General features: G+C 35.2%; 1 protein-coding gene across 10 annotated transcripts in view; it reads left to right on the top strand.

Moving 5' to 3' along the window:
* ANKS1B (ankyrin repeat and sterile alpha motif domain containing 1B) overlaps nt 1–23,498 on the top strand; it is a 447,444-nt gene that overhangs the window by 43,871 nt on the left and 380,075 nt on the right. For all 10 annotated transcript variants that reach the window (XM_054812812.1, XM_054812811.1, XM_054812807.1 and 7 more), the window contains exons 2-4: nt 6,611–6,691; nt 10,889–11,045; nt 21,661–21,957. In XM_054812812.1, the coding sequence (XP_054668787.1) occupies nt 6,611–6,691; nt 10,889–11,045; nt 21,661–21,957 (535 nt within the window). The remainder of the gene's footprint in view (nt 1–6,610; nt 6,692–10,888; nt 11,046–21,660; nt 21,958–23,498) is intronic.

Raw genomic sequence — 23,498 nt, 5'->3', positions numbered from 1 at the left:
ACAGCAAGAATGGTAATGAGCAAGTATACTAGGTTGTCTGTTTGGCACTAAGGTTGTTTGTTTACTTTTAAATGCTGCCACCCTACTCCAGATTTTAGTCTGGGCAGATGTAGTCTGTTAAATCTGTCAGTGTTCATTTAGCAGTGATATTTCCTGAATTCAATGACAACAGATATGGCAGCAATGCTCTGTGAAGTTGAGCATTATTAGGTAGCTATTGATGCTCATGCCTCAGATAGGCTAGATGAGAGTGAATGACTCTTTGTTTTCTAATTTGTCTTCACATTTCTGTTCCCAGTTAACATTCAAAAGGGGTTATACGTATACTGGAGGCTTCTATAACCACTGGGAGGAAGAAATTCTTCTCTGCCTCTCAGAAAGACATAGAATTACAGACAGACACCCCAGAAGCATCCCAGTAGTATTTTTGTGAATGTCTACTATATCTCCCTAACAAGGAATCAAGTAGCTCTCCATATTCTCCTTTCTTAGCGTATCCCAACTTGTTCGTCAAGTTTCCAAGTTGAAGTGCATAATTCCTTGATATGAAGGGAATGGAGATATCTCAGCATAATCTTTGTATTTTACACATATTTTGCACGAGAGAATTTCCTTTACCTCTGGAAATCTTCACTGCCAAAGAAAGGTGGAGGCTGGATTTACCTTTAAATTATTGTCTGCACTCCATTCCAATAGTAATTTCATGTTACCATGATAAATCTTAAACTTATGGAATATAGGCCACACCTGTAGATCTCATACAGGTAACGATCTTGTAAAACCCTGGCCTTTTGCTGAAATAAGATTTGTTGGATTAACTTGATCATATACCTATAAAGAGGAAGAACAACCTATGGTTGTCGTCTTCTCCGTTTTGATCACAGGCAATGCATAATTGCAATGAAATTCATTCATGATATCCAGCTCTTAGGAGACTTCAAGGTAACAGTCCCTAGATATATATAGATAAAATTTTGCACAAGCTATTGAAGGAGGAAGTAGCTTATTGTACATAACTGTACCTCATTATCAGAGCACAGTGTAGGACTGAGACCTACTTGTATAGTAATAACTAACTGTTGTACAATATGTAATCAAACTCATAATATTTATTATATTTAATATTTCATGTTAAATAGAAATCACTTATCAATTGAACGGAGTCAGTATGGAAATAAAATCACAATTCGGTGAAGTTCCTCACTTTTCCAGACTTAGACTATTTATGGCCAAGACTGTAAACAGATCAAGGTTAAAGAAAACAAGTGGAATAAACTGCTTTAGAGCCTGAACTTCAATAAAATACCATGAATTTGTTGACCATAAATTTTGTTGTAGTATTTATACCGAGACAGCTAAACAGCAGGAATAAGTACATTCCACACATTCAAAAATGAAATGTTTTTGAGTCACATTTCATACTGACACAACAAAAGCATTTAATAAACAATTGAAATTATATATACAATAAGCATTAAAAATACAGTCAATATTAATAGAATGGACAATCCCTCTGCCCTTCTTTTTAAATTTAAAAAAATAAGAAAAAATATTGTTTATTATGATTATTTTCATTTTGAATTTTTAACTCTCAGTTGCTACATGCAACAGCTGTTTTTAATACTGAAGAGAAGATCCAAGATAGCTTTACTCAATACATCATCTACTTTTGTCAATTTAAGACCTATAGCTATACTTGCTCAAAAAGCATCCTAGAATGCATTTTTTGAGGTTTTTCCATGTACAACTTTTGAGTACCTTATTATTATTTATGAATTATTTATTATGCTTTAAAATGTGACTTTCTAAAAAGGTTTTTTCCCACTGTAACTAAAGGCAAATATTTACATTTACTTTCCTTGAAGTAATTTGCAAATGTATCTCAAATTCAGCGACGTAGTGTAAATAATAGGTAAAACCGTACGTAAAAAAGACATACATTCTTTTTACAGGATAATATATTTTATATAACACTGGATTCCATTAAAGAGGAATCTGTAGAAAGAAAAAAATATCACATTTGTAAAATGAAACATTTCTATATTTGATAAGTACTGTTATTAATTTACACAGGTTACAGCAACATGGTTGTCAATATTTGATTTATTTCTGCATAAAATAGAGAATGGGAGCTATTTTGCTGCTGCTCACAATAAGTAACATTATTTTGTGTCTGAATAACTGATGATACATATTATTGTGTAAAAGTTTTCATTTTCAAAAATGGTCTGTAAAATTGTCCATATATTTTGTATAAGCTCAGTTTACATGACTGAAAATATGTATGAATGTAGGCAGAGCAACAGGAGCCTGGCTATGTGCTCTAATAACTCTAGGCAATGTGTTCCTGTCAGATTAACAACAATAAACATGGACATTTGGGAAGATTTTGGCTCAGAACAACACAAATTCCTGTAATACGTATTTATTCTATGGAACACAGGAACAGTAAGGAAAGTAGATTTATCTGAGCTGCTTGGTGTTTGCCACCAACATCAGTGGCAACAGGATGATGCTTAGGATTTCCCACTATTAAAAATGAGCTGGCAAGATGAGATGCACTACTTCTATAGTCCTGAAGATCCAGGGGGCCTCTAGGAGGAACTTCCAAAGATACTGAAGACCTGGGAAAGAAGGTGGGGAGGGGAGTGGGAGGGGTGAGGACAAGGCATATGCTAAGCCTCTCTCAGCCCTCAACAGGGTTTAGACCCTAAAATACGCAGGCATGAACACCGTGCTCTGTCCATCTCCTCTGGAGGAACTCATTCCATCCAGACAGTGTCATCTTCTTCCCTGCCACTTCACTTCAGAGAAGAAATAAATTCCAAAGAGAGCTGCCAGTCAGTTGTCAGATAAGGTCTAAGTGAAACCAATGGGCAGACAGACACTGATGTCATCAGGCAGCTTTCTACGGCTCTTAAAGACAGTTATCGTTGTTTTACCAATATATTTTCTTTTTGCCTTGGCAAAATTAGCATGTAAGGACCATAAATATTAGTGCATGGATAATTAATAATGAAATAATAATATAATAATAATGAAATAATATAATAAAAGCATATGTACAGAGGGGAAATACAATGGAAACAGATTTAAAGTTGTGATGGACGTTCTGTGCAGTTATGCATGGTTCTTGCACTGTTGATTGGGAACGTGCCTGTGTGATGAAGATTAGCTGAATTAACTTCTGATTTCCTTGCTTTTGTGTTCATATGTGTGTAACAACAGCCACTTCACAATTATTTTTTTGCATATAGCAAAAAGCATAGCAAAATAACAAATCAATCAACTAACCATCTTTTTCTTTAGTCTGTCATTTTCATATCACTTTTGAAATGCTACTTTTCATATGTAATTATCTTCAGCTCATGAAAAAGAAAAAAAATGTTAATTTTCTTACCAGAAAAAGAATATTTCCAATTCATATATTTGACATGAGTTCAAAAGGTCAATATTCTTTGTCCACAGTGAGAGCAAACTGTAATAAGGAGGTCTTTCTGCTTTCGGCAGTAGTGTAAAAGTAGCATCACAGACTTCAGTTTATTTGTGCCTCACTTTGGCAAGTTATAATGGAAGAAACTAATTGATGATCATGTTGTAATTCATCATTGACTGAAAACTGCCTTTTTGCACAAGAAGTAGGTTCAATTGTTTTCTTAAAATTCATTAAGTGATAGATTTTCCTAATTTACTGATGTACATAGGAAAAAAAAATCCTAACTTACTAATGTATGTAAAATTAAGAAGCTTGATTATGGACTGCATCAAAGAATTAGGAGCAACATGTTTTTGAGAACATTCAATATTAACAGTAACCTAAAGAACTGCTAATCTTCTTTCAAAATCTTTTCTGGAGGTTGAATGGTAATTCAATTTGTTCCAAGTTCTCCTTAGTGTTGCTTTCACAGTAACTATTGAAGTGTTTTAATACACAGATAAATCAATATGTTTGGTAATTGCTCATATAGTGTATGTGCTTATGATGCGAAGGAAGGGCTCTCTAGGCTTTTTCTCTTTCTCCACCCCACGTTTCTATGAAATCAGACGCTTTTTTACCCACCTAATGCACCATTATACTTTTGCCTTGCTGTATTTGGATTACAAGAGAAGAGCTTTAGATGAACTAAGAATATCTATTTGCAGACTGTCCAATTTGAATTGGATTGTCAGTTATTAAAGCATAAATATCCAGTGTGTATACTGAACCTGCATTCATTTTGTAGGAAATCATGTTGCAATACCGTAGCAATGCAAGATCTCCTAGGAGGGGATTTCTGCACTGGCCCAAAGGAAAATAAACGCCTGCAGCCAAGTCCTGCTCATGCCTCCTGTGTTCTTTAGTTTGATAACCGAGTTCTGATTTTGAGCATGTCCTTCCGTACTGTTTGGGAGCTGACGGCGATTAGTCTGTCCATCCTGTCTTATGTCTCTGAGTCATCAGGATTTACTCGCCCTCCTTTGTCCTTTGTCTTCCAACCTGAGTGTCCTGAGAAGCTTCGCATAGGTGCATTTATATACTCATTAAGAAAGTTTCAGTTTTAAAAGAAAAAAATCAGTGTAGTTTCAGTTGAAAAATATTTCCTAAGACCAGAGTCTGGAAGTACAACAATGCATTAAAGAGTGCATGGATTAAAGGAGAAAATTAGAGGAGACGAGAACTAGGTTTTGGTTGGGGTTTTTTGTTGTTGTTCTGGGGGATTTCAAATATTTTTTTAAAGGCCTAATGCATCATGAATAATATATGAACTCATGGATCCCTTGCAATTTGAAAAAAAACCAACAGGCAAATCCTAAAAACTGTAAACCAAAGCAAGAAAGCAATCAAAATCAAGTAAATTAATATTCTGGTCTTTTATGTATTTATTTTAAAATCTAAAATATGACTTTCTATACCACTTTCAATTCTCTGCTTCATTCTCCTACAAGCTGGTATATATCAAATGAAGAAAGTAGAATCCAATAAATAAGAAAATAACTAATAAAGTATTATGCAAAAGTATAAAAGAGGTTATAGAATATCAATAGATAAGGACTTCTTTCCTTCCAATTGATTAAGATGGCCTGTCTTTGACATATAAATAACATCTGTCTATTATGGGAGAGCTATTGTTCATGAAGTTAAAATTATTTCTTTTAATTGGAAAGACTAGAATGACTTTCATAGCTGGAAGTTGCCTCCTGTAGAAAAGAACATCTGTAGGCTTCTGAGCAGATTAAAAAAAAATTTACTTCATTTTTTGCTTCTTTGCACCCAAGAAAATATTTTAGTCTTGTTCTTCCAAGAAATCAGATTGCAGGTGGAGGTGAGGCATCCAGCATTATGTAGAATTACACTCATTGCAGAACACAATGTGTCAAACAAATAATTCTGTATGCAGGTAGTATTACTTATGGGAAAACAACTGTTTAAATTTACGAGCTAATTAATTGTTCAAACATACATAATGAAAAAGAGACCAGTCCACAATAGTAATATTCCATTGGCAATAAAATACAGATTCAGTAGTAAAGAATTCTTAAAAAGCATATGTTAAGCATAACATGTCATTTTATTGATGTAAATCATGAAAATGTCAGTATGAAAAACTCTTTTTACCTATTCGCTTCAGATTATTCTTTTTAAACTGCAGCACTTGATTCTAAGGTATGAAGTGAAGGGAACATATTGCTTGCCAATGACTCTTTAATGCTGTATTAGAAGCTGAAAAAAACAGACTGTAATTCAGGACTCAATATCTTGTGTCCTAGAATCTGTAATACTAATGATTGAAAACTGTGTTACAGAATAAAAAAAAGGTAGAAAAATGCCTCCACAAAGGATACAATCAGCTTCAAATGTAGTAAGTTAGCAAAAAACCTGCAGGTACTCAATATGTCTCTGGTATCCAATTTACAGGCTTTGGTGTTTGGCATTTTTTTTGGTAGATTAGCAGTCACATTTTTCTACTTTGAAACAAAAAATTCTCCTTTACTGTTTTGTGAACAGTCCGTAATAGATGGTGAAACTGGTTACATGGGACATATAACGAAGCTGATCGTAAAATAAGTGCTGTACAATATAGAAAGGTAATAAAAAATAGAAACATCACTTACTAAACTTTTGTTTTATATATATGTTATATATTTAAATATATGATTTGTTAAAATGGGAGCTAAAATATCAGGCCAAGTAAAAAGAATAAATTTACTGTCTCTCTAAAGTACATGATTGGATCTCACTAATCTTAAGTTTGTATGAATCTAGACTGACCTAAAGTCAATGAATATATACTTGTGAAAAAAGTAGTGCAAAACAGATTATAACCTCAGTGTAATTACCACAGTAATACTGGGAGAACAGATCTAATTGAAATGACAGAATAGTTATTAGTCTTTGACTCTGCCCTACATAAAGTTCATGACTGCTATAAAGATGAATGTGTAAAATTATTTTTATAAATAAATTATATTGATATCAACATGACATTTTAAGTTCTTTTCAAGATAATTTGTCTCTTGAAGTTTAATCTCACTGGTTGCAGTGATCTTTAGATTATTTATACATCCAATTTCTGACATTTCTGTGCTTGCCAAGCCAAAAAAATAACTTTACAATTGTTTTTATTTGCAGCATCTGGCGAGGACCAAATATAAACTGCACAGACAGTTCAGGTTATACCGCTTTACATCATGCAGCTTTAAATGGACACAAGTAAGTGCCTCACATTTCGGTTTTATGTAGAATGACATTTACCTGCGTAACTTAAAAATATGTAGCATAGCACTGAGATTTTCACAGAAAGTTGACAGACTCTGTCTTACTAAAATAATCTTATTTCCCATGGGATATATTAATAGAAGAATTTTTGACACTGTCATTGATATCAGCATGTAGTAATAAAAAATGGGAAATGCAGTTTAGAAGTTGTTGATTCTATACTGGTTCTTCCAAATTCTTGCTTGATTTTGAGTAAGTTTATTATTGTTATTGCTAGTGGTGGCTCTTGTGCTTTTTAGCTGGTGGGAAATTACAACAGAAAATTTTGTAGCATACTTGTGTGTGTATGTACAAATGTATAGTGCATTGAGAGCTTAAGGAAACAATATTGTGGAACAAAAGAACAGTATAGATTAGTCATTATAAACGTAAAAGTAGCATGATAAGAATATTTAGTAGTTATACACTTGAAAGCAGAAAAAAATGGCTATTACCCTGTATGAGACCTTGTAGCTTTTCCCTCCCTGCTGTCCATCCAAGTTGCCACAGGCATGTCTCAACAAGCTTGGGGAAAGCCTGCAAAATCCCCACTGAGGGGTACTGCACAGGCACACCAGCACAGCTGAACTCTTTAAGGCATTGACCTGTCAGTAAAAAACTGGCAACTTGCAACATAGTTTGTTATCACACCTTGTAATTTGTTGTGCATTACCTCTGTTTATTGCACGTTGCCCCTTGCTATATGTTACCTCCGTTGTATTATGCTGTATGTATTATCGTGCTGCCAACTGCATGTTCCTATTAAGCTAGAACAAGAGAATAAGATTTCAATGAGGTCTATAAAGTTCTAGTGGGATGGACCCCACCGTAACCAAGGTAAGAGCTGCCCCAGTTAATGCAGTACAGCTATCCTGTTTGTAAACTGACGGTGTTAACAGTCTGGATTTTCACTAAGGACAATTTTGACTTAAGGCTTTGGATTATTCCTCTGTAGGAGATAAGGAACTGATCAAAAACCAACTGAAACTGAGAGTGATTTGCTCTAACTTTAATGCAATTTTTGACTGTCCATAAGATAACATATGAATCCATAATAATTATATGCTTATTTTACTCATTTTGCAATTTTTGCATTCTTCCTTGGAAAAATTAAAACTTTAGGATGTGTCTTTAATTGTATTCTAGAAACCTGCATATTTCCTTTAGACCAGATGAATCTTTTGGTGAACGTAGGATATTCTGTTTCTGAATAAATACATGAAATTAAATTACTGTTAAACTAGATATTACACATTTTCCAAAATTTCAGTTCTGTAGCAAGATTCAGAATAATCCATTATTTTCTTTTTACCTCCACAGAATTAGGTCTAAGTCCTTAATAGGGTCTATTAAACTCAGCCTTTTTTAAAAAGGGAGAAAATCGCCCTTCTCCTGTTTATACTTTATGGATTGCTTCTTGTGCCATTGCACATTTTTGACTGTCAAAGGCCCAAGCCTTAGCTTGCAACGATTGCTGGTTTTAAATAGATGAAAACTGGTTTTAGTATGTTTAATACTGACTGTAAGCCAATAGTTATCCAGCAAAGTAAAAATATTGCTGTATAAACACTGAATCTATCAGAGATTTCAAGTAAATCCTAGCAATATAAACTGTAAAATCCCAAAACATACAAAAGCCAAATAGCATTTTCAAACACAGTTTTGGCCAGACTTCTGCTGAAGTCAGAGAGAACTTCAAGATGTGGACTTACGTACAGCAGCAGATATAACTGCAGCTTTTGAAAAGGTCATAATCGCCACTGGCTGCTATGTCCCCTTAGCCTCACAGCAGGGTAAGTAGCAGTTACTGACATCACATTTATAGCTTGTTGTAATAAACTGAAATACACCATGAGGTATTTCATGTTAAATCATGATGGTTCAGGACCTGCTATCCAAGCCATCATACCAATCCTGCTACAATGCCAGCACTGTCAGCAAGATAACTGGACAGACACCTGGTGGTTGTAAGTTCATTAGTCACCACAAATAACAAAAAAATAGCTTTACACTCTGTTCCAGATTTGAAATTGATATTCAAAATCAATATTGGGTACAATCTATTGACACGAGAGCTTTTCCCACTGAGGAGAAGTTCTTGTCCTTTGGAAACTTTTGGGGTTTTAATTTTTCACACTTCACATTAGGATGAACTTGAGAGATTTCAAGGTTTTTCAGGAAAAGTGAGAACATAAGACTTAATGACCCAACCAATAATTTGTGGGTGGGAGACTTGTTGGATACCAGTGTTCAAGTCCCTGCTTGATCATTGTGTGATGTGATGAATTCCCTCCTCCTTGGTTATTCTGGGATAGTTCTCTTTCCTTTTGAAAATATTCTGCATTATATAAGTAATTAAATCATATCTGGGGCAGGGACTTGAATCTCAGTCTCCCTAAGTAATTTTACTTAGCCCAGTAATGTTACTGGGCTAAGGACTCTCAGTCTTCTCCTCTGAAATTTATTTCTACAAAATGAAAAAGTTCTGGCAGAGCACTAAAAAAGTCTCACCCTAGAGAAGTGTGATGGGTCAGGGCATTCTTGAAGGATGAAGGAGACCTAGGTTCTATTTTGTAGCTTGAATCTTGCAATAGAATCTTCCAAATAGTTGCTGTATATCATTATCTATAAATTTCAGTTGCGGAGGGCTTTTTTACTGGTTTTCCCCCACATATTTCAATTTATGGTTCCTTTGATTTGTGTCCCTTTCAGACTACTCTGTATCTCTAGCCTTCATTAAACCATCTACTGCAAGACCAATTATTATGACATGAGAAGTCTTTCAAACCCTATTTGTACTAAAAAATCTCAGGAGTCACTTTTCTGGAACTTTTGGTGTAGCAAAAGTCATTCTGTAGTGGAGCTGTTCTTTCTTGGTTGTTTTTATGTTATTTGACCTTGACAGGAGTAAGCAAAATCCAGCTTAAAGTCTCCTTCAAAGCTTAGATGTGATGACTCCAGTATCCCTATGATCACTTTTGGAGACAATTGGGAGTTTCTTTTGACCTGGATAAATTCACTCTTACTTTCCACATATTTCTCTCAGTAGGCAATTAAATAAGGTTCCATCAAGGTTGGGAGAACAATTGCCTTGGGATTTACCTTCTGTCTTAATTTGTAATCAAGGCCTTTGTTTATAGCCATGACTAGGCTGTACCGAGCTCCTTCCACTCCCCACTCCCACCTGATTTTTTGAGCAAAATTGGTAAGAACCACTGTTTCCATATTCAGCAAAAACGTGCACAGAACTGCCCACACTGGATCATAGATACTATTAACTTAATAACTAATGAGGCCTGACTATGTCAAACTATGATATGTCAAGTGGAGAGATAAGACAGAATTGATTTACTTTTTGTCATACTTGATAACCCGTGATCATACCACACAGTTGATTTTTAAGTTTAACCTTTGAAGTTAAGTACAGGAGACTGCTTAAAAATCAAGGATGCAATATACCAGCTTATACTAATCCTTCATTTAATGTATGATAAGCCACACTGAAAATACTGAAAGGAATATAATAAGAATTAAAATAATAAAAATCACTTTTTTCTTCACTGCTCTCAGGAAGCTGGGTGTGGAAAATGAAGATAGAAGGAGTTACTCCATAGAAAATAGTATATATCTAAGTAGATCAGCATTAAATTGTTTCCTCCAAAAGAACTCTGAGATAATGCCTTAAGGAAGAAGAAAACCTGTTACTTTTTAGTCTTACTGCAAGGACCATGTCCATGAAGCCACTCTCTGCCTCCAGAACTCAGGAATGATGGGGATAGGAGTACTTCTCTGCCTTTAGTGCCTTGAAGGTTTGTCTTGAGGGACATGCACGTGGCCTTGACTGGAAAATTCTAAAAATGATGCCATGGCCAGGTGATCCTGTTGAAAGAAACAGACTGAGACAACTGATGATAATATTGTTGATGGGTATTCATAAGAAGTAAGAATTATTGTAATGAGTAACGTTTTGGCTATGCTTTACTATCTATTTCATTCTCAGAAATGATTGATCTTCATTTTTGCAGCAGTTTAACTTGAAATACATGGGTTTTTCTGTTCAGAATAACAATTTTGGTAATATGTATGTTCATGTAAAAACTTAATAAAATAAACTTCCTGACAAATTTTAGATTTAATTCCTTTTTTTTTCAGGGATATAGTTCTCAAATTACTTCAGTATGAAGCATCAACTAATGTGGCAGATAACAAAGGTTATTTTCCTATCCACTTGGCTGCTTGGAGAGGAGATGTAGACATTGTGAAGATTCTCATCCATCATGGGCCATCACACTCCAGAGTGAACGAACAGGTGAGGTGACAAAAGATATTTGTGTACATCGTCAGAAAAGAGCAGCACATATTCTTTAGGTCTGGCAAATTTATAGCCAAATTAAAAAAAAACAAACCTATTTTCCATTGTTTCAGTAATTTCTTCTCCAAGAGTGATAAAATCTTCCAATATAAGCATACCAGATATCTTTCTTCTGGATAGACACTGACCTAAATGATATTAGATTTTAAAGGTATTAAAAAACCTTCTGTTTGTTTCTGAAAAATCATATGAAGACATACTCTAGGCATCTTATATATATTGATGTGAATTTGCATGAACTGTGTCTTTTAAACTTTATTAGATATTAAATTTCTGAAAAACTTTGAGGTAAAATTAATATTCTTGGTATACTTTGAGAGTACCTTAAATGAACTGGTATGCAGAGACAAATGACAAACCAGATGGACTGCATGTATGCATGTGCAGCAGAAAGGAGACTTAAATACTAGGAAAAAATGATGAGAGTATTACAGTGGGTAAGGGCAGGATAAATATGTTGCATTCTGTTGTCAAACATATGGCACACCTTCTGTTTTCATTCTGTATATTCTTATATGGTCCATTTGTAGGGTTACTATTTAGAAATAGAAAGAAAGAAGGCGATTCAAATCTGACACCATCTATAGTCCCCTGAACTGTTTGAGGACTGGAAGTAGGCTGTGAGATATGAGTAGTAACCATAAGCTATTGAATTTGCCAGGGTAATCAGTAAATTATTGGAATGTAAAGATGGGAGTCAGCTCCAGATTCAGATCTAAATTTTAGTGTATACATTGCCTGTATACGCACCGTTTTATTCCACCGAGGTTTAGTCAGTGTAATCACGAGGTTTAGTCAGTGTAATCACAGGAACCAACAGGGTTATTCAGGTGACCAAAAGTAAGTCAGGATTCATTTGCCCACAGAAATCCTGCACAAAGGCCCTGCAGTAACTGAGACATCTGCGTGGGCCTGCAGGTGTTACAGAGGATGCTCAGCATTTCCACGTCCTTGTGGAGTGGCTGATGGGCTCCACGTAGGGTACCCTGCAGTACCTCAAATATACAAATCTAATAAAGTTCAGTCTGACCAATGAGTTCCTCTCTCGGTGTCTACATTAGCGTGGCCAGAAGGCAAACTGTGAGAAAATAAGGAATGTTAGACCTAAATTTCAAATACTTAACCAGTGTGAGATGACATTCCTTGAATAATCTATTTGATATTTGAGGTTATACACTTAGCCATTGAAATCCACACAATAAGTATGATACGTATATCAAGTATTAGCGCAGGAAATACAGGAAAATAAAGTAATAAAATACGCCCATGTGACAGTCTTCTGGAAAATCCTATAATACCCTGGCTCATCCAAGAAAAAATACAAAACCAAAAGTTGTCATTCTGTGCTTTGAGTTGCAGATTAGGAGTTTCTCCAAGTTTCTCATTCTCATCATCTGTTGCATGTAGGATGCAACCAGTTGAATTGTAGGACTACCTTTTGTCAAGAAGTAGGTTTTTTATTTCTGCAGCAAAATAAAAAGCAACTGTCTGATTGCATGTTACCCATTTGCTTGAAGAGATTCCTTGTACTCTACTGACAGAAAACTGTGAGCTATGAAGGAACTTCAGAGAGAGGGACAGTGAAAAAGATATTTCAGTAAGATCAGAAAGAGAAATGTAAATTCAAACCTACTTTTTCCCAATTCCACATATACATCCAAACTTCTAGAATATTCTTGAGCTTGATTAGGTGTGCTGTCCAGTCTCTCTGGTTTGATTGCTGGAGCAAATAAGCATCTGATTCTATACACCACGGACTCAAAAAAGGTCTTGTTGTTAGATCTCCTGTTTATTCATTTTACCCAAAACCTTTATAATGGAAAATATGTGAGCAATCCTCACAAGAAATGTTAGACACTCTAGACAGTGGCCAGCTTTAGTAGGTGGACCACTTTGCTGGCATCGACCTTCTTGTGCTAATTAGCACTCTACACAGGAGAATATTATCCATATCATGGAATGAAGGAAATGCTATGTTGATATAAAGCCATCTCCACCCACATACCTTCAAGTAACACCAGAGTGGCATCCTCACTCTAATACCTATTGTACATTCTTACGTAGTTTTCTGAGGCTTTTGCTTCTTTGCTGATAGGCTGTACAAGGCAGGTGGCTCCTCATAGTTCTCAGTTTCTCTCAGATCTGTGGAACTGAAGCTACAGTCTATAAGAAATCCTGGACTATTTTTCTTCCTTCTTTTTTCTTCTGAGAGTTGGGGAGAAGGATAGACATTTTTCCTGACACTATTTCACCATAGCAAATAACATACTCAAGTCAGACTTTTTTTCCTGTTTCTTTTTTTTCCAGTAAGGATCGCATTAAGAATGTATATGCTTTCAGTTTAAGAAAATACTTTTGTTCATTATTTAAAAAATTTGCAACTAATTTGTAATACATCTTTGCTTTTCATCTATTTTATTAAAATTCTGTGTAAAAGAAATGCTTCTAAAAACTTCAGTGAAAGTAATGAACAACACAACAAAGAAGTAAATGAGAAGCTCATGATGCGTAAATGTTTATTACATGAATTAATGGATTTAATACGTTATACTGTAAATTAATTGAATTGCATTCTACACATTTAAAATGCAGTTAACTAGCATCATAGGATCATATCCAGCCATATCCAGCATCTAAAGCTCTGAATGCCCCCTACTGTTCCTGTTACATAAAATGGAAGAAAACAGTAAAGAGGCAAACAGTTAAATGACAATTATTTTATGGGGGTGGTGGAATGTAGACTGGCAACTCTACACACCGAAAATGGTTAGAGCATAACAATTATGAAAGAATAATTCTATCACTGTTTAAGACAGGTGTCTTAGTTGACATGCATGACGTATTTTTTCAATTACAAAATATGGTGAAATTACAAAACATATAAGTGTTTAAACTTCATTGATGATGACTTGAAAATATGTAAAGTATAAATTGAAAGAAGATCAAGTAGGTAGTATGAAATCAAGATTTATTAGCTACATAATTGATAAGAAATCCTAATCTATAAAAAATTAATTATATCAGCCACATATAGGTCAATATGTACTGTCTGGTATTAGTGCAGGAAATCACATGCAAAAAAGGTGAATGACATCAGGAATAAATATCAAGTTCAAAATATATTTTTAATCTATATTGATAGAATATGAATAGCAAAGCATTTACAAGAAAAAATGTGAACACTTCTGAAATTTCTTGGTGATGTTGTTCTCTGTTTTGTGATTTGGCCTGTTTTTCTTTCTGCACATAGCACATCTTTTTCCTTACATTTATGTATTTAATGTACTGTAGAATTTTTCTGTGCATCAAATTGTAATTGTCATAAAAACCACTCACATTTCCTTAATGCCATCTGACACTTCTGAAATGTGAAGGAAAAAAGTTCAGGATGCATTCATAATATGTAAATACCTAACATCTAACATATTTACTGTCTTCCCCAAATCATCAAAATGAAGCACAGACATTATATGCTTCTCTCAGTGACACCTCAGGGACTTCCAGAAGTACAATTCAGTTCCAAAGTAGCCTGCAAAAACAATCATTTTCATGTTCTGCATTTGATGTTCACCGCCTCCCCTTAAATTAAAGACTATGTGGATGAATTTCTGAATTTCCCTTGGAACTCTCATATGCTTTTTAGAAAAAAAAATTGTGCAAAGGCAATCTTTCTGATTTGAGCCAATTGCAGCAATAAATTTGAAGAAAACATTTATTCAAAGTAGTGAACCAAATTACAGAATTTTTTTTTTGTTGTTTCCACATAAGTAAAGGTGAATTTCAATGGGAATTCAGTAGGTTTGGTTTTGATTCACGCTGGGTAATTTGCAGCAGAATTTTTCCCAATAACTTTTACACAAATTGTCTCTTTGAAAAAATATTACTATCTAAATCCAAGTATTCTCTAAATTATGGGACAATGGCATCTTTATTTGTCATCATATTGTTCTTATATGGCAAAGATATTCATTAGAACATGTTCATAAAATCGTAGAATCGCTTGGGTCAGAAGGGACCTTCAAAGATCATCAGTCCAACCCCCTGGACATGGGCAGAGACATCTTCCACTAGATCAGGTTGCTCAAGGTCCTGTCCAGCCTGACCTTGAACACTTCCAGGGATGGGGCGTCCACAACTTCTCTGGGCAACCTGTTGCAAAGTCTCAACATCATAAAAACCGTCTTCTTATATCCAATCTAAATCTGCCCTCTTTCAGTTTAAAACCATTGCCCCTTGTCCTGTCACTACAGGCCTTTGTAAAAAGTCTTTCTCCATCTTTCTTACAAGCCCCCTTTCTATATTGAAAGGCTGCAATAAGGTCTCCCCAGAGCCTGCTCTTCTCCAGCCTGAACAACCCCAACTTTCTCAGTCATTCTTCATAGAAGAGGTGTCCAGCCCTCTGATCATTTTTGTGGTCCTCCTCTGGACCCACTCTAACAGGTCCATGTCTTTGTTGTACTGGGGGCCCCAGAGCTGGATGCAGTACTCCAGGTGGGGTCTCACAGGAGCAGAGTAGAAGGGGAGAATCACCTCCCTCGACCTGCTGGTCACACCTCTTTTGATGCAGCCTAGGATAGGACTGGCTTTCTGGGCTGCAAGCCCACCATGCCAGCTCGTATCCAATTTTTCATCAGCCAGTATCTCCAAGTCCTTCTCCTCAGGGCTGCTCCTAATCATTTCATTACTGAGTCTGTACTGATATTGGGGATTGCCCTGACGCATATGCAGGAACTTGCACTTGGCCTTGTTGAACTTCATGAGGTTTGCATGGGCCCACCTTTCAAGCCTGTAAAGGTCCCTCTGGATGGCATCCCTTCCCTCCAGTGTGTCGACTGCACCACACAGCTTGGCGTCACCCACAAACTTGCTGAGGGTGCACTTAATCCTACTATCTATGTCATTGATGACAATATGAAATAGTATTGGTCCCAGTACAGACCCTAGGGGGACATCACTCATTACTGGAATGTTCATTAGGGATTAGAATACAGAGGCTTAAGCTGCACTGGGAAGGAAAAAATAGAAATAGAGCAGTAAAGAAAAAATTCAATCAGGAATGGTAGGTCTTAAAAAAACCCCAACAAAGTTAGAGAAACATATCCAGTGATACAATATACAGCTTCTTTTAAATACCTAATAGGTATGAACTCAAAGGTTTCTAAACTTTTGAATGTAAGCAAAGTTGAGTAAGTTTTTGTCTGTGTATAATTACAACCGTAGCAGAACGAAAACCAAAATATTTAGTCTTGTCTTAAATGCTTTGATTTTTAAATCATTTTGAAAATATATCTGGAAATATTAGGGATGCCTAAATTCTAATGCTCAGGTTTGTGTTTCAGAGAGTACTTGATAAGGAAATTCATGGGCTTTTTATTTCTTTCACAAGAAAGGCCCTTTCCATGAAGAGATTTTTCCTAAGAACCAATCTAAACCCACCCTGGTGCGACTTGAAGCCAGTTCCTCTTGTCCTTCTTCCAAAGGCCATAAACTTTCCCTTTTTTTCCTGAGTTGCAACCAAAGGTCTCCATTCAGCCAGGCTGGTCCTCTTCCCCACCGGCTCGTCTTTCAGCACATGGGGATGTGAAAGATCAATGAAGCTGGTGAAGGGTCTAGAGAGCAAGTCTTAATAGGAGCATCTGAGGGAACTGGGGCTGTTTAGCCTGGAGAAAAGGAGGCTGAAGGGAGACCTTATTGCTCTCTACAACTACCTGAAAGGAGGCTGTGGTGAGGCGAGCGTTCGTCTCTTCTCCCAAGTAGCAAGTGACAGGACAAGAGGAAACTGCTTCAAGTTGCAGCAGGGGAGGTTTACATTGGTACTTAGGGAAAATCTCTTCACAGAAAGGGCTCTCAGGCACTGGAACAGGCTGCCCAGGGAAGCAGTTGAGTCACCATCCCAGGAGCTATTTAAAAGACGTGTAGATGTGGTGCTTAGGGATATAGTTTGGTGGTTGGACTTGGCAGTGCTAGCTGGAGCTGATGATCTTAAGGGTCTTTTCCAACCTAAATGATTCTATGATTGTATGACATTGGGATTATATGACAAAGAAATGGTTCAGTGATTTAGGAAGTCTCCATTTTCAAGTTCACCATAAAAATGCTTAGATAATAAAGGAGTTGAGCATTCTTTGGAAAGGTCTGTAAAATCACTACTTGATAGTCATTATTGCTTGTACAGTACTTGCGTGGACTTTAGGAGCTTTAAACTACACAAGTATGCAGTAAATGTCCTAAATATACCCACTGTTTAATAGTGGCTTTAAGGACCTGTGTAATATTCATGAGAGCCATTCATTCTCTCATATTTCCTGTACCTCCTCACTATCAGACTGCCAAGCTACAATAATTGTCTCTACAGCATATTTACTAATCTGTCCTCTAATGAATAGACCTTAAGAGATGTTTCAGATTTTGCGGTGGCATGCATCCTCAGTAGCTAAATGCTGTAGTACAGCCTGCAGTACTGACCAGATGCAATGCTGTGAAGGCACAATTCAGTTTGCAGCAACAGAAGTCTGACTTCTGGCTAAACATGGAAGAGAACAGATTCAGAGAAAGGCTAGAAAATGTCAGGACCATACCCATGAAGAGACCCATGTAACAAATAATGAAGAAGAAAATTACAAAAGGTTAAAAGCTGAATCATAAGATGCCTTCCTTATTTCTGAAAGAGGTCGATTGGGCCATATGAATAACTACTTTTAAAAAATATTAATTATGAATATTAAGGACTTCTGTTTTACACTATTTTTGCATAATATTGGTCTACTTTTCTCTTTTTGTCTTAACATTTTGTATCTTTCTTGGTTCTGATTTCTAGATCTTTCTTTTTCTTGACTCATTCAGTCTTAGGATCTATCTTGTAGTTTCTAACATGTAATGAAGTATCTGAAATTTCAAAAAGCATTCTAGTCTGTTTCTTCAGCACTAGATGCATTATTTAGCCCTTGGATATCAGATTTGGAGATCTAATCACACAATAGTAACTTGCATGCAGACATTTGTATTTTCATAGAAGGTTAACTGCTCAGAGCAATGAGTGTTAGCACATATACTTTCTGTTCTCCAGAAACAACTGTTTACAATGTAGGCAATAGTACTAAATTATTATTAATTTCTTCAAGAATAATTTTTCATGTCTTTCAAATATTTCTTCAAAATAATAAGCTATTTTAGAGATACAAGGACAAGCGCAACCTTAAAATCAATAGTTACACCTGGGTTAGCTTTGTCTGTGAAAAAAAGTCAGAAGTAACAGCATTTTTGGGACCGAAGAAATCACATAACATCAACTCTTAAAATATCATCATATATTGGAGGCTTTTTTTATTCTTACTGTATGTCTTCTATAAACAAATGGCTTAAAGAGGAACTTCATTACACTGACTGAAACATCCATGTCCATCTCTCCATGAGGGGTAAGAAGAGGAAGATAATGTTCCTTCCAGTCCAGGAAATACACTATTATAGCCTCCTCCATCTTAGGGGTCTCTCTGGGAATGCTGAATCAACTGTCTCTATCTGGTGGGCATTCCCTCCTTTCCTAAATTTGATGATGGCACACTCTGTCGAAACCTACTTAAAAACTCTTATCCTCTCTCTTCAGCAAAACCTCTTGCTTCCAAGGTGATTTATTTTACGTAAGTAGCACTAAATTGTCAAAGCGGATAAATTTAGATGGTAGATAACAAGTTGTAATTCTGTATTTGAAAGTTAAAATCATTCTGTCTTTTATACCTGAATTGAGTAATTAATTTACATTTTAAAGAGGGAAGGATGTTGTATTACTAAGTTTTAATTAGGTAGTACCTCTCGGCTCTGATAACATAATATATACAATGCCTGTTCTGACTGCATATGTTTAGGTAATTTAATTATCATGTTTGTCCAGGTTGGATCATTCTATTTTATTTCAGTGATACCTAGTTCTTTTTAATTTTGAATCAGTTTGATTTGTCATTAACTGAAATGTAGCGTTAATTTGGCAAATGCAAAGAAACAAGCCATACAAAATTGTTTAATGTTCATTTGAAAATAATAGCATTTTGTTCAGATTTACAGATCCTTTTATGCACCATACTGTTTTAAAATATGTTTTTCTGTAAATATGCCCTTGCATGAAAATTCAGCTAGATATTCTTTATTTAGAGGGAGCAAATTTCAGTTTGCTGCTCAGCAGCAGTGATTTGGACTGGTTGGTCTCTATGTGTCTATATCTGTGGTTGAAATTTTGGCCAGTCACCATATTTTGAGAAAAAGGCCATAGCCAATTTAATTTTTTATGTGTCTCTGAAAATTTAATCAGAATACTTTAAAACCACAACATTGGACTATTGGCACAAGATTCCAGATGCTTCATATATTATCCAGAAACGCTTGAAAAAATTTCAGACATAAGCATATATTGGATAGATAGATATAACTGTCACAATTGTATAGCAAATGTGTATATAGTGGATATAGTTATACATCTAATTTCTTTGTGTAACTATTTCCATTGGATATGTGCCTACAGTAACTGTAGGCACAAATTACCATAATTGGCCATTTTATGTGCAATTATCTGATTTTCATACTTAATTGTGGTAATTGTACACAAAATTAGACTGCAATTGACTGTTCATCTATGCAGTTCTGTCCATGAAATATTGAAAATCTAAAAATAAATTCTAATAAACTATGCTTGTGATTGGTGGGTACTGTACATAAAAAAATTGCTTTGCCCAGTCCTGTATAAAGGATGAGTTAGAAGTCACTACAGCACAGAAGGCATGTCACAGGTAGTTAATAGGTCACTGCAGCCATGTAGTACTGTGATAGTACATATTTTAACCTGAATTTATAGTCTATGTAATAGAGAAAGACCACATGGTGGTCTGAATAATGCACAATGATTCTAATACTTATTAATCATCAAGCCATGTCTGCCAGTGGAAACTTCTCACTTTCTACCCAGCTCTCATACATTCCAGCTTCTGTCTGGCAGTTTAGCAGGAAACACATTCCCGTCTCTGGGATCTTGTGTGGTGTTGCAGACACCTGAAGAGTTTATCTGCAGCATGAATTTCTCTGAATGTATTGATCTGTCTCTTCTGCCTCCCAGGTTCATCTGAGTCATTTTATATTACAAGATGAGATGAAAATGACAGCAATGATGTTAAAACCACAAACCTGATATTTAAGTTCTTCATTACAGAAACACTATTACCAAAAAGAAAAAAAGTTTTTCCCCTTTCCACCTTTCTAGATATTACTGTGCAACATGGATTTTGAGTAAGAGGCCAAAGCCTCATTTCTCTGATTCTCTCATCCTTTTTGTCTTTCAAAAGACAAATCTTATTTGCTATTTTCAGTTCTCTGTCCCCAGAACATTCTTCAGTTATTTCCTTGAGAAATACAGCCTATGGATTCAGATTTATCTCTTCTCCTTTCTTTAAAACTATATTTCTGCCCTTCTCTAGTATTTTTTCTGAATTTGCTTTTTTTTAATATTTTATTTCCTTATATGACACATTAGCTTATTGACTTTCTACTTTTACAACATTTTCAAAACTGTCACAAAATTTTATAAATCATATATCGGAAGAGGCATTCAATGTACATCTAAAATTTACAATGTCTAGTCTATTTTAAGGTTTCATAGAGACTACATAATATAGATGGCATATAGAATTCAGAGAGCTCTATAAATTATTTCCTTCCTCTCTGCCTGGAGTTATTTGTCTGTTTGGGATTGCAAGTATACAGGCAGAACTGGAAGAAAACAATTAAAGGAGATGATACTGCTTATTCTCAATATTTATTTACTATTAAGATTATTAAATAGTGTTTGGGGAAAGACTTGGGGGGCATTGCTTTATAAAGCAAAAACTTATTCAATCCAGAGCATACAAATACTCACGTGCCTGAAAAAGCACACTTACATCTCCCTGGAGCCCTGAGAAGACTAGCTGCTTACGTGATATGCTAAGTCCTTCTAATATCTACAGTTGGTATTTTGCCTTCTTCCAAGCTTTGATTGTTGTCTTGATAGTAACTTTTATAGTGATATATAAAACTAGCCTTGTGCCTGATATATTTTCATTGCACAGTTTTTCTCTGTAATTTCACTAGTCTAGTAACAAACTGCTGTGATTTAAAACCAATTTTACTGAGAAGAAAGACTTAAGATAAGTGTCAGAGTATTTCTAAGAGAAAGACTCAACTATGATTTCAGGAACTATGATATTCAGGAGCAGTTGAATCAAGAAGGGTTACATATTTTTGTTATGTATTTTGGCATGACTCTTTTTGGGTTATGTTATTAAAAAATGCATTGGGAACAATGTGTGGACACACAGACATCTGATTTGCTTGAGAGCCACAAAGCTGAAGTATTAATGTATTATCAGTAAAATTTTAGTGGATTTATTCTGCAGCATTTAACATATATTACCATACATTATATTGCAAATCCAGCCTGTGTGGTGATGTCATGGAGGCAATTTATAGAAGCCAAGCAGTTCTATAGTGTGATTAAACATGAATTTCTGAAGCTTTTGTTTTGTTTTAACAGAACAATGAAAACGAAACAGCACTTCATTGTGCAGCTCAATATGGTCATTCAGAAGTGGTTGCTGTTCTGTTAGAAGAGCTAACAGACCCTACGATAAGGAACAACAAACTAGAAACACCTCTGGATCTGGCAGCACTTTATGGACGTCTGCGTGTTGTAAAAATGATCATCAAAGCATATCCAAACCTGATGAACTGTAATACAAGAAAACACACTCCTTTGCATCTTGCTGCACGTAATGGGCACAAAGCTGTTGTACAGGTGCTTCTGGAGGCTGGAATGGATGTCAGCTGCCAAGTTAGTGTGTAATTTCTTTCTTCCTTTCCTCCTTTCTTCCTTTCTTTCCTTACTTTATCATTAGAATATGATTCAAATGAAATAACTTCTTACATTTTTTTCTTTTAAAATACACTTGCATTTACTTTGTTAGAAATGCTGCAAGGTGATATATGTAATACGGATTTATTTTTTACCACCCAAATGATGTGTTCAAAGGGATAACTCAAGAAAGACATGTGTCTTCAAAGTTGAGTGTATATTTTAATGTTGTCTTGAGACATGTAGATACACAAATCATATCAACCGTTCATGTAGGTAGGTGTGTGTATATATATATGTATTTTACAACATTGGCTTTGATACTAAGCTGAGCTGCTAAAGCTATGGCCCTTAATTATCATAGCAATCTGAAACAATGTTTGACTGAGCACAGGGTTTTCCCAGGGTTATCCCATTCTAAACCCAAAGTTACCAAGTAATAATGATTTTGATTTTCTGCTTTTGTAAACACTTGTTGTATAAATCTAAAAGAAAATTCTATAGCAATACACTCTTGCAGCTGCTGACTCCAACCTGTTAGCTGTTTGGTGCGTCTAGTTCTATGCAAAGTAAATTATAATGGTGTAAAAGGCATAACTTTAAATAAAAGAGATATAAAAGGGAACAAATACAAGGTACAGCAGCAGTAAATTGTACGCCCAATTCTTTTTAGTGGAAAGTGTTCAAGCCATTTAACTACAGAGGACCTGATTCTGTTATTGAGTGAAGTCTTGCCTCAGTTTTATGTTTCTCTTCATTCAATTAATGGCACTGATTTGAGTTTAAAGTGTATTTTATCTTCAGATTTAAAGTAGCATTCGTGCTGTCTGAGTATAAATAATATGCTTCGAATTAAGGTTGTTTCAGCTTTATATATATTTTCAGATAAATCAAACAAACAAACATAATTACATCTATTTTAGAGTCACATCCAGGCATTCTTTACCAATAGGTGATTTAGTAAAACATACGAACTTTGCCTAAACTTTGACTGAGTTTTATAACCATTTAAAGCTTTATGTGCATTTAATAAAACAACTTTGTACACATAATTTCCTTTTATATAGAAAGATTGCACCTGGATTGCTTTTTCTGGATTCTTCCATCAAGGTCATGTTTTTGAACTTTTGAGAAAAAGAATGTGAAATAGGAAACAGATAGATTTAAAAAAAAAAAAAAAACAACAAAGCAAACCAGAAAATAGTAACATATTCTAAGATTAAAGATGGATGTTCTCAAATGCCTACAAGATGAAAATGTGGTAAAATTGTTTTACTACTTTTATTAGCTCTCGTATTTTTTGAGTTAGCATTGTTACTTGCTTCAAGCTATTTCAAACTGAAACACTTTTTTTCCTCTGGTTTGCTTATTTGTGTATTTGCCTACCATCATGCTTACAATTTAATTTGCTTTTGATTTTCTTTACTAGAAAGCGATACACTTGCAAAGGTTAATACAAGCAGCTCTTTTGTTTCAGCTGTCCTGTACTATTACTACTACTACATCTTCAGTAATTTAGG

This window comes from Grus americana, chromosome 1 (assembly GCF_028858705.1).
Source record: "Grus americana isolate bGruAme1 chromosome 1, bGruAme1.mat, whole genome shotgun sequence".
NCBI lineage: Eukaryota > Metazoa > Chordata > Aves > Gruiformes > Gruidae > Grus > Grus americana.
The sequence above is the reverse complement of the archived record's forward strand: the minus strand, read 5'-3'. Positions and strand labels throughout refer to the sequence as shown.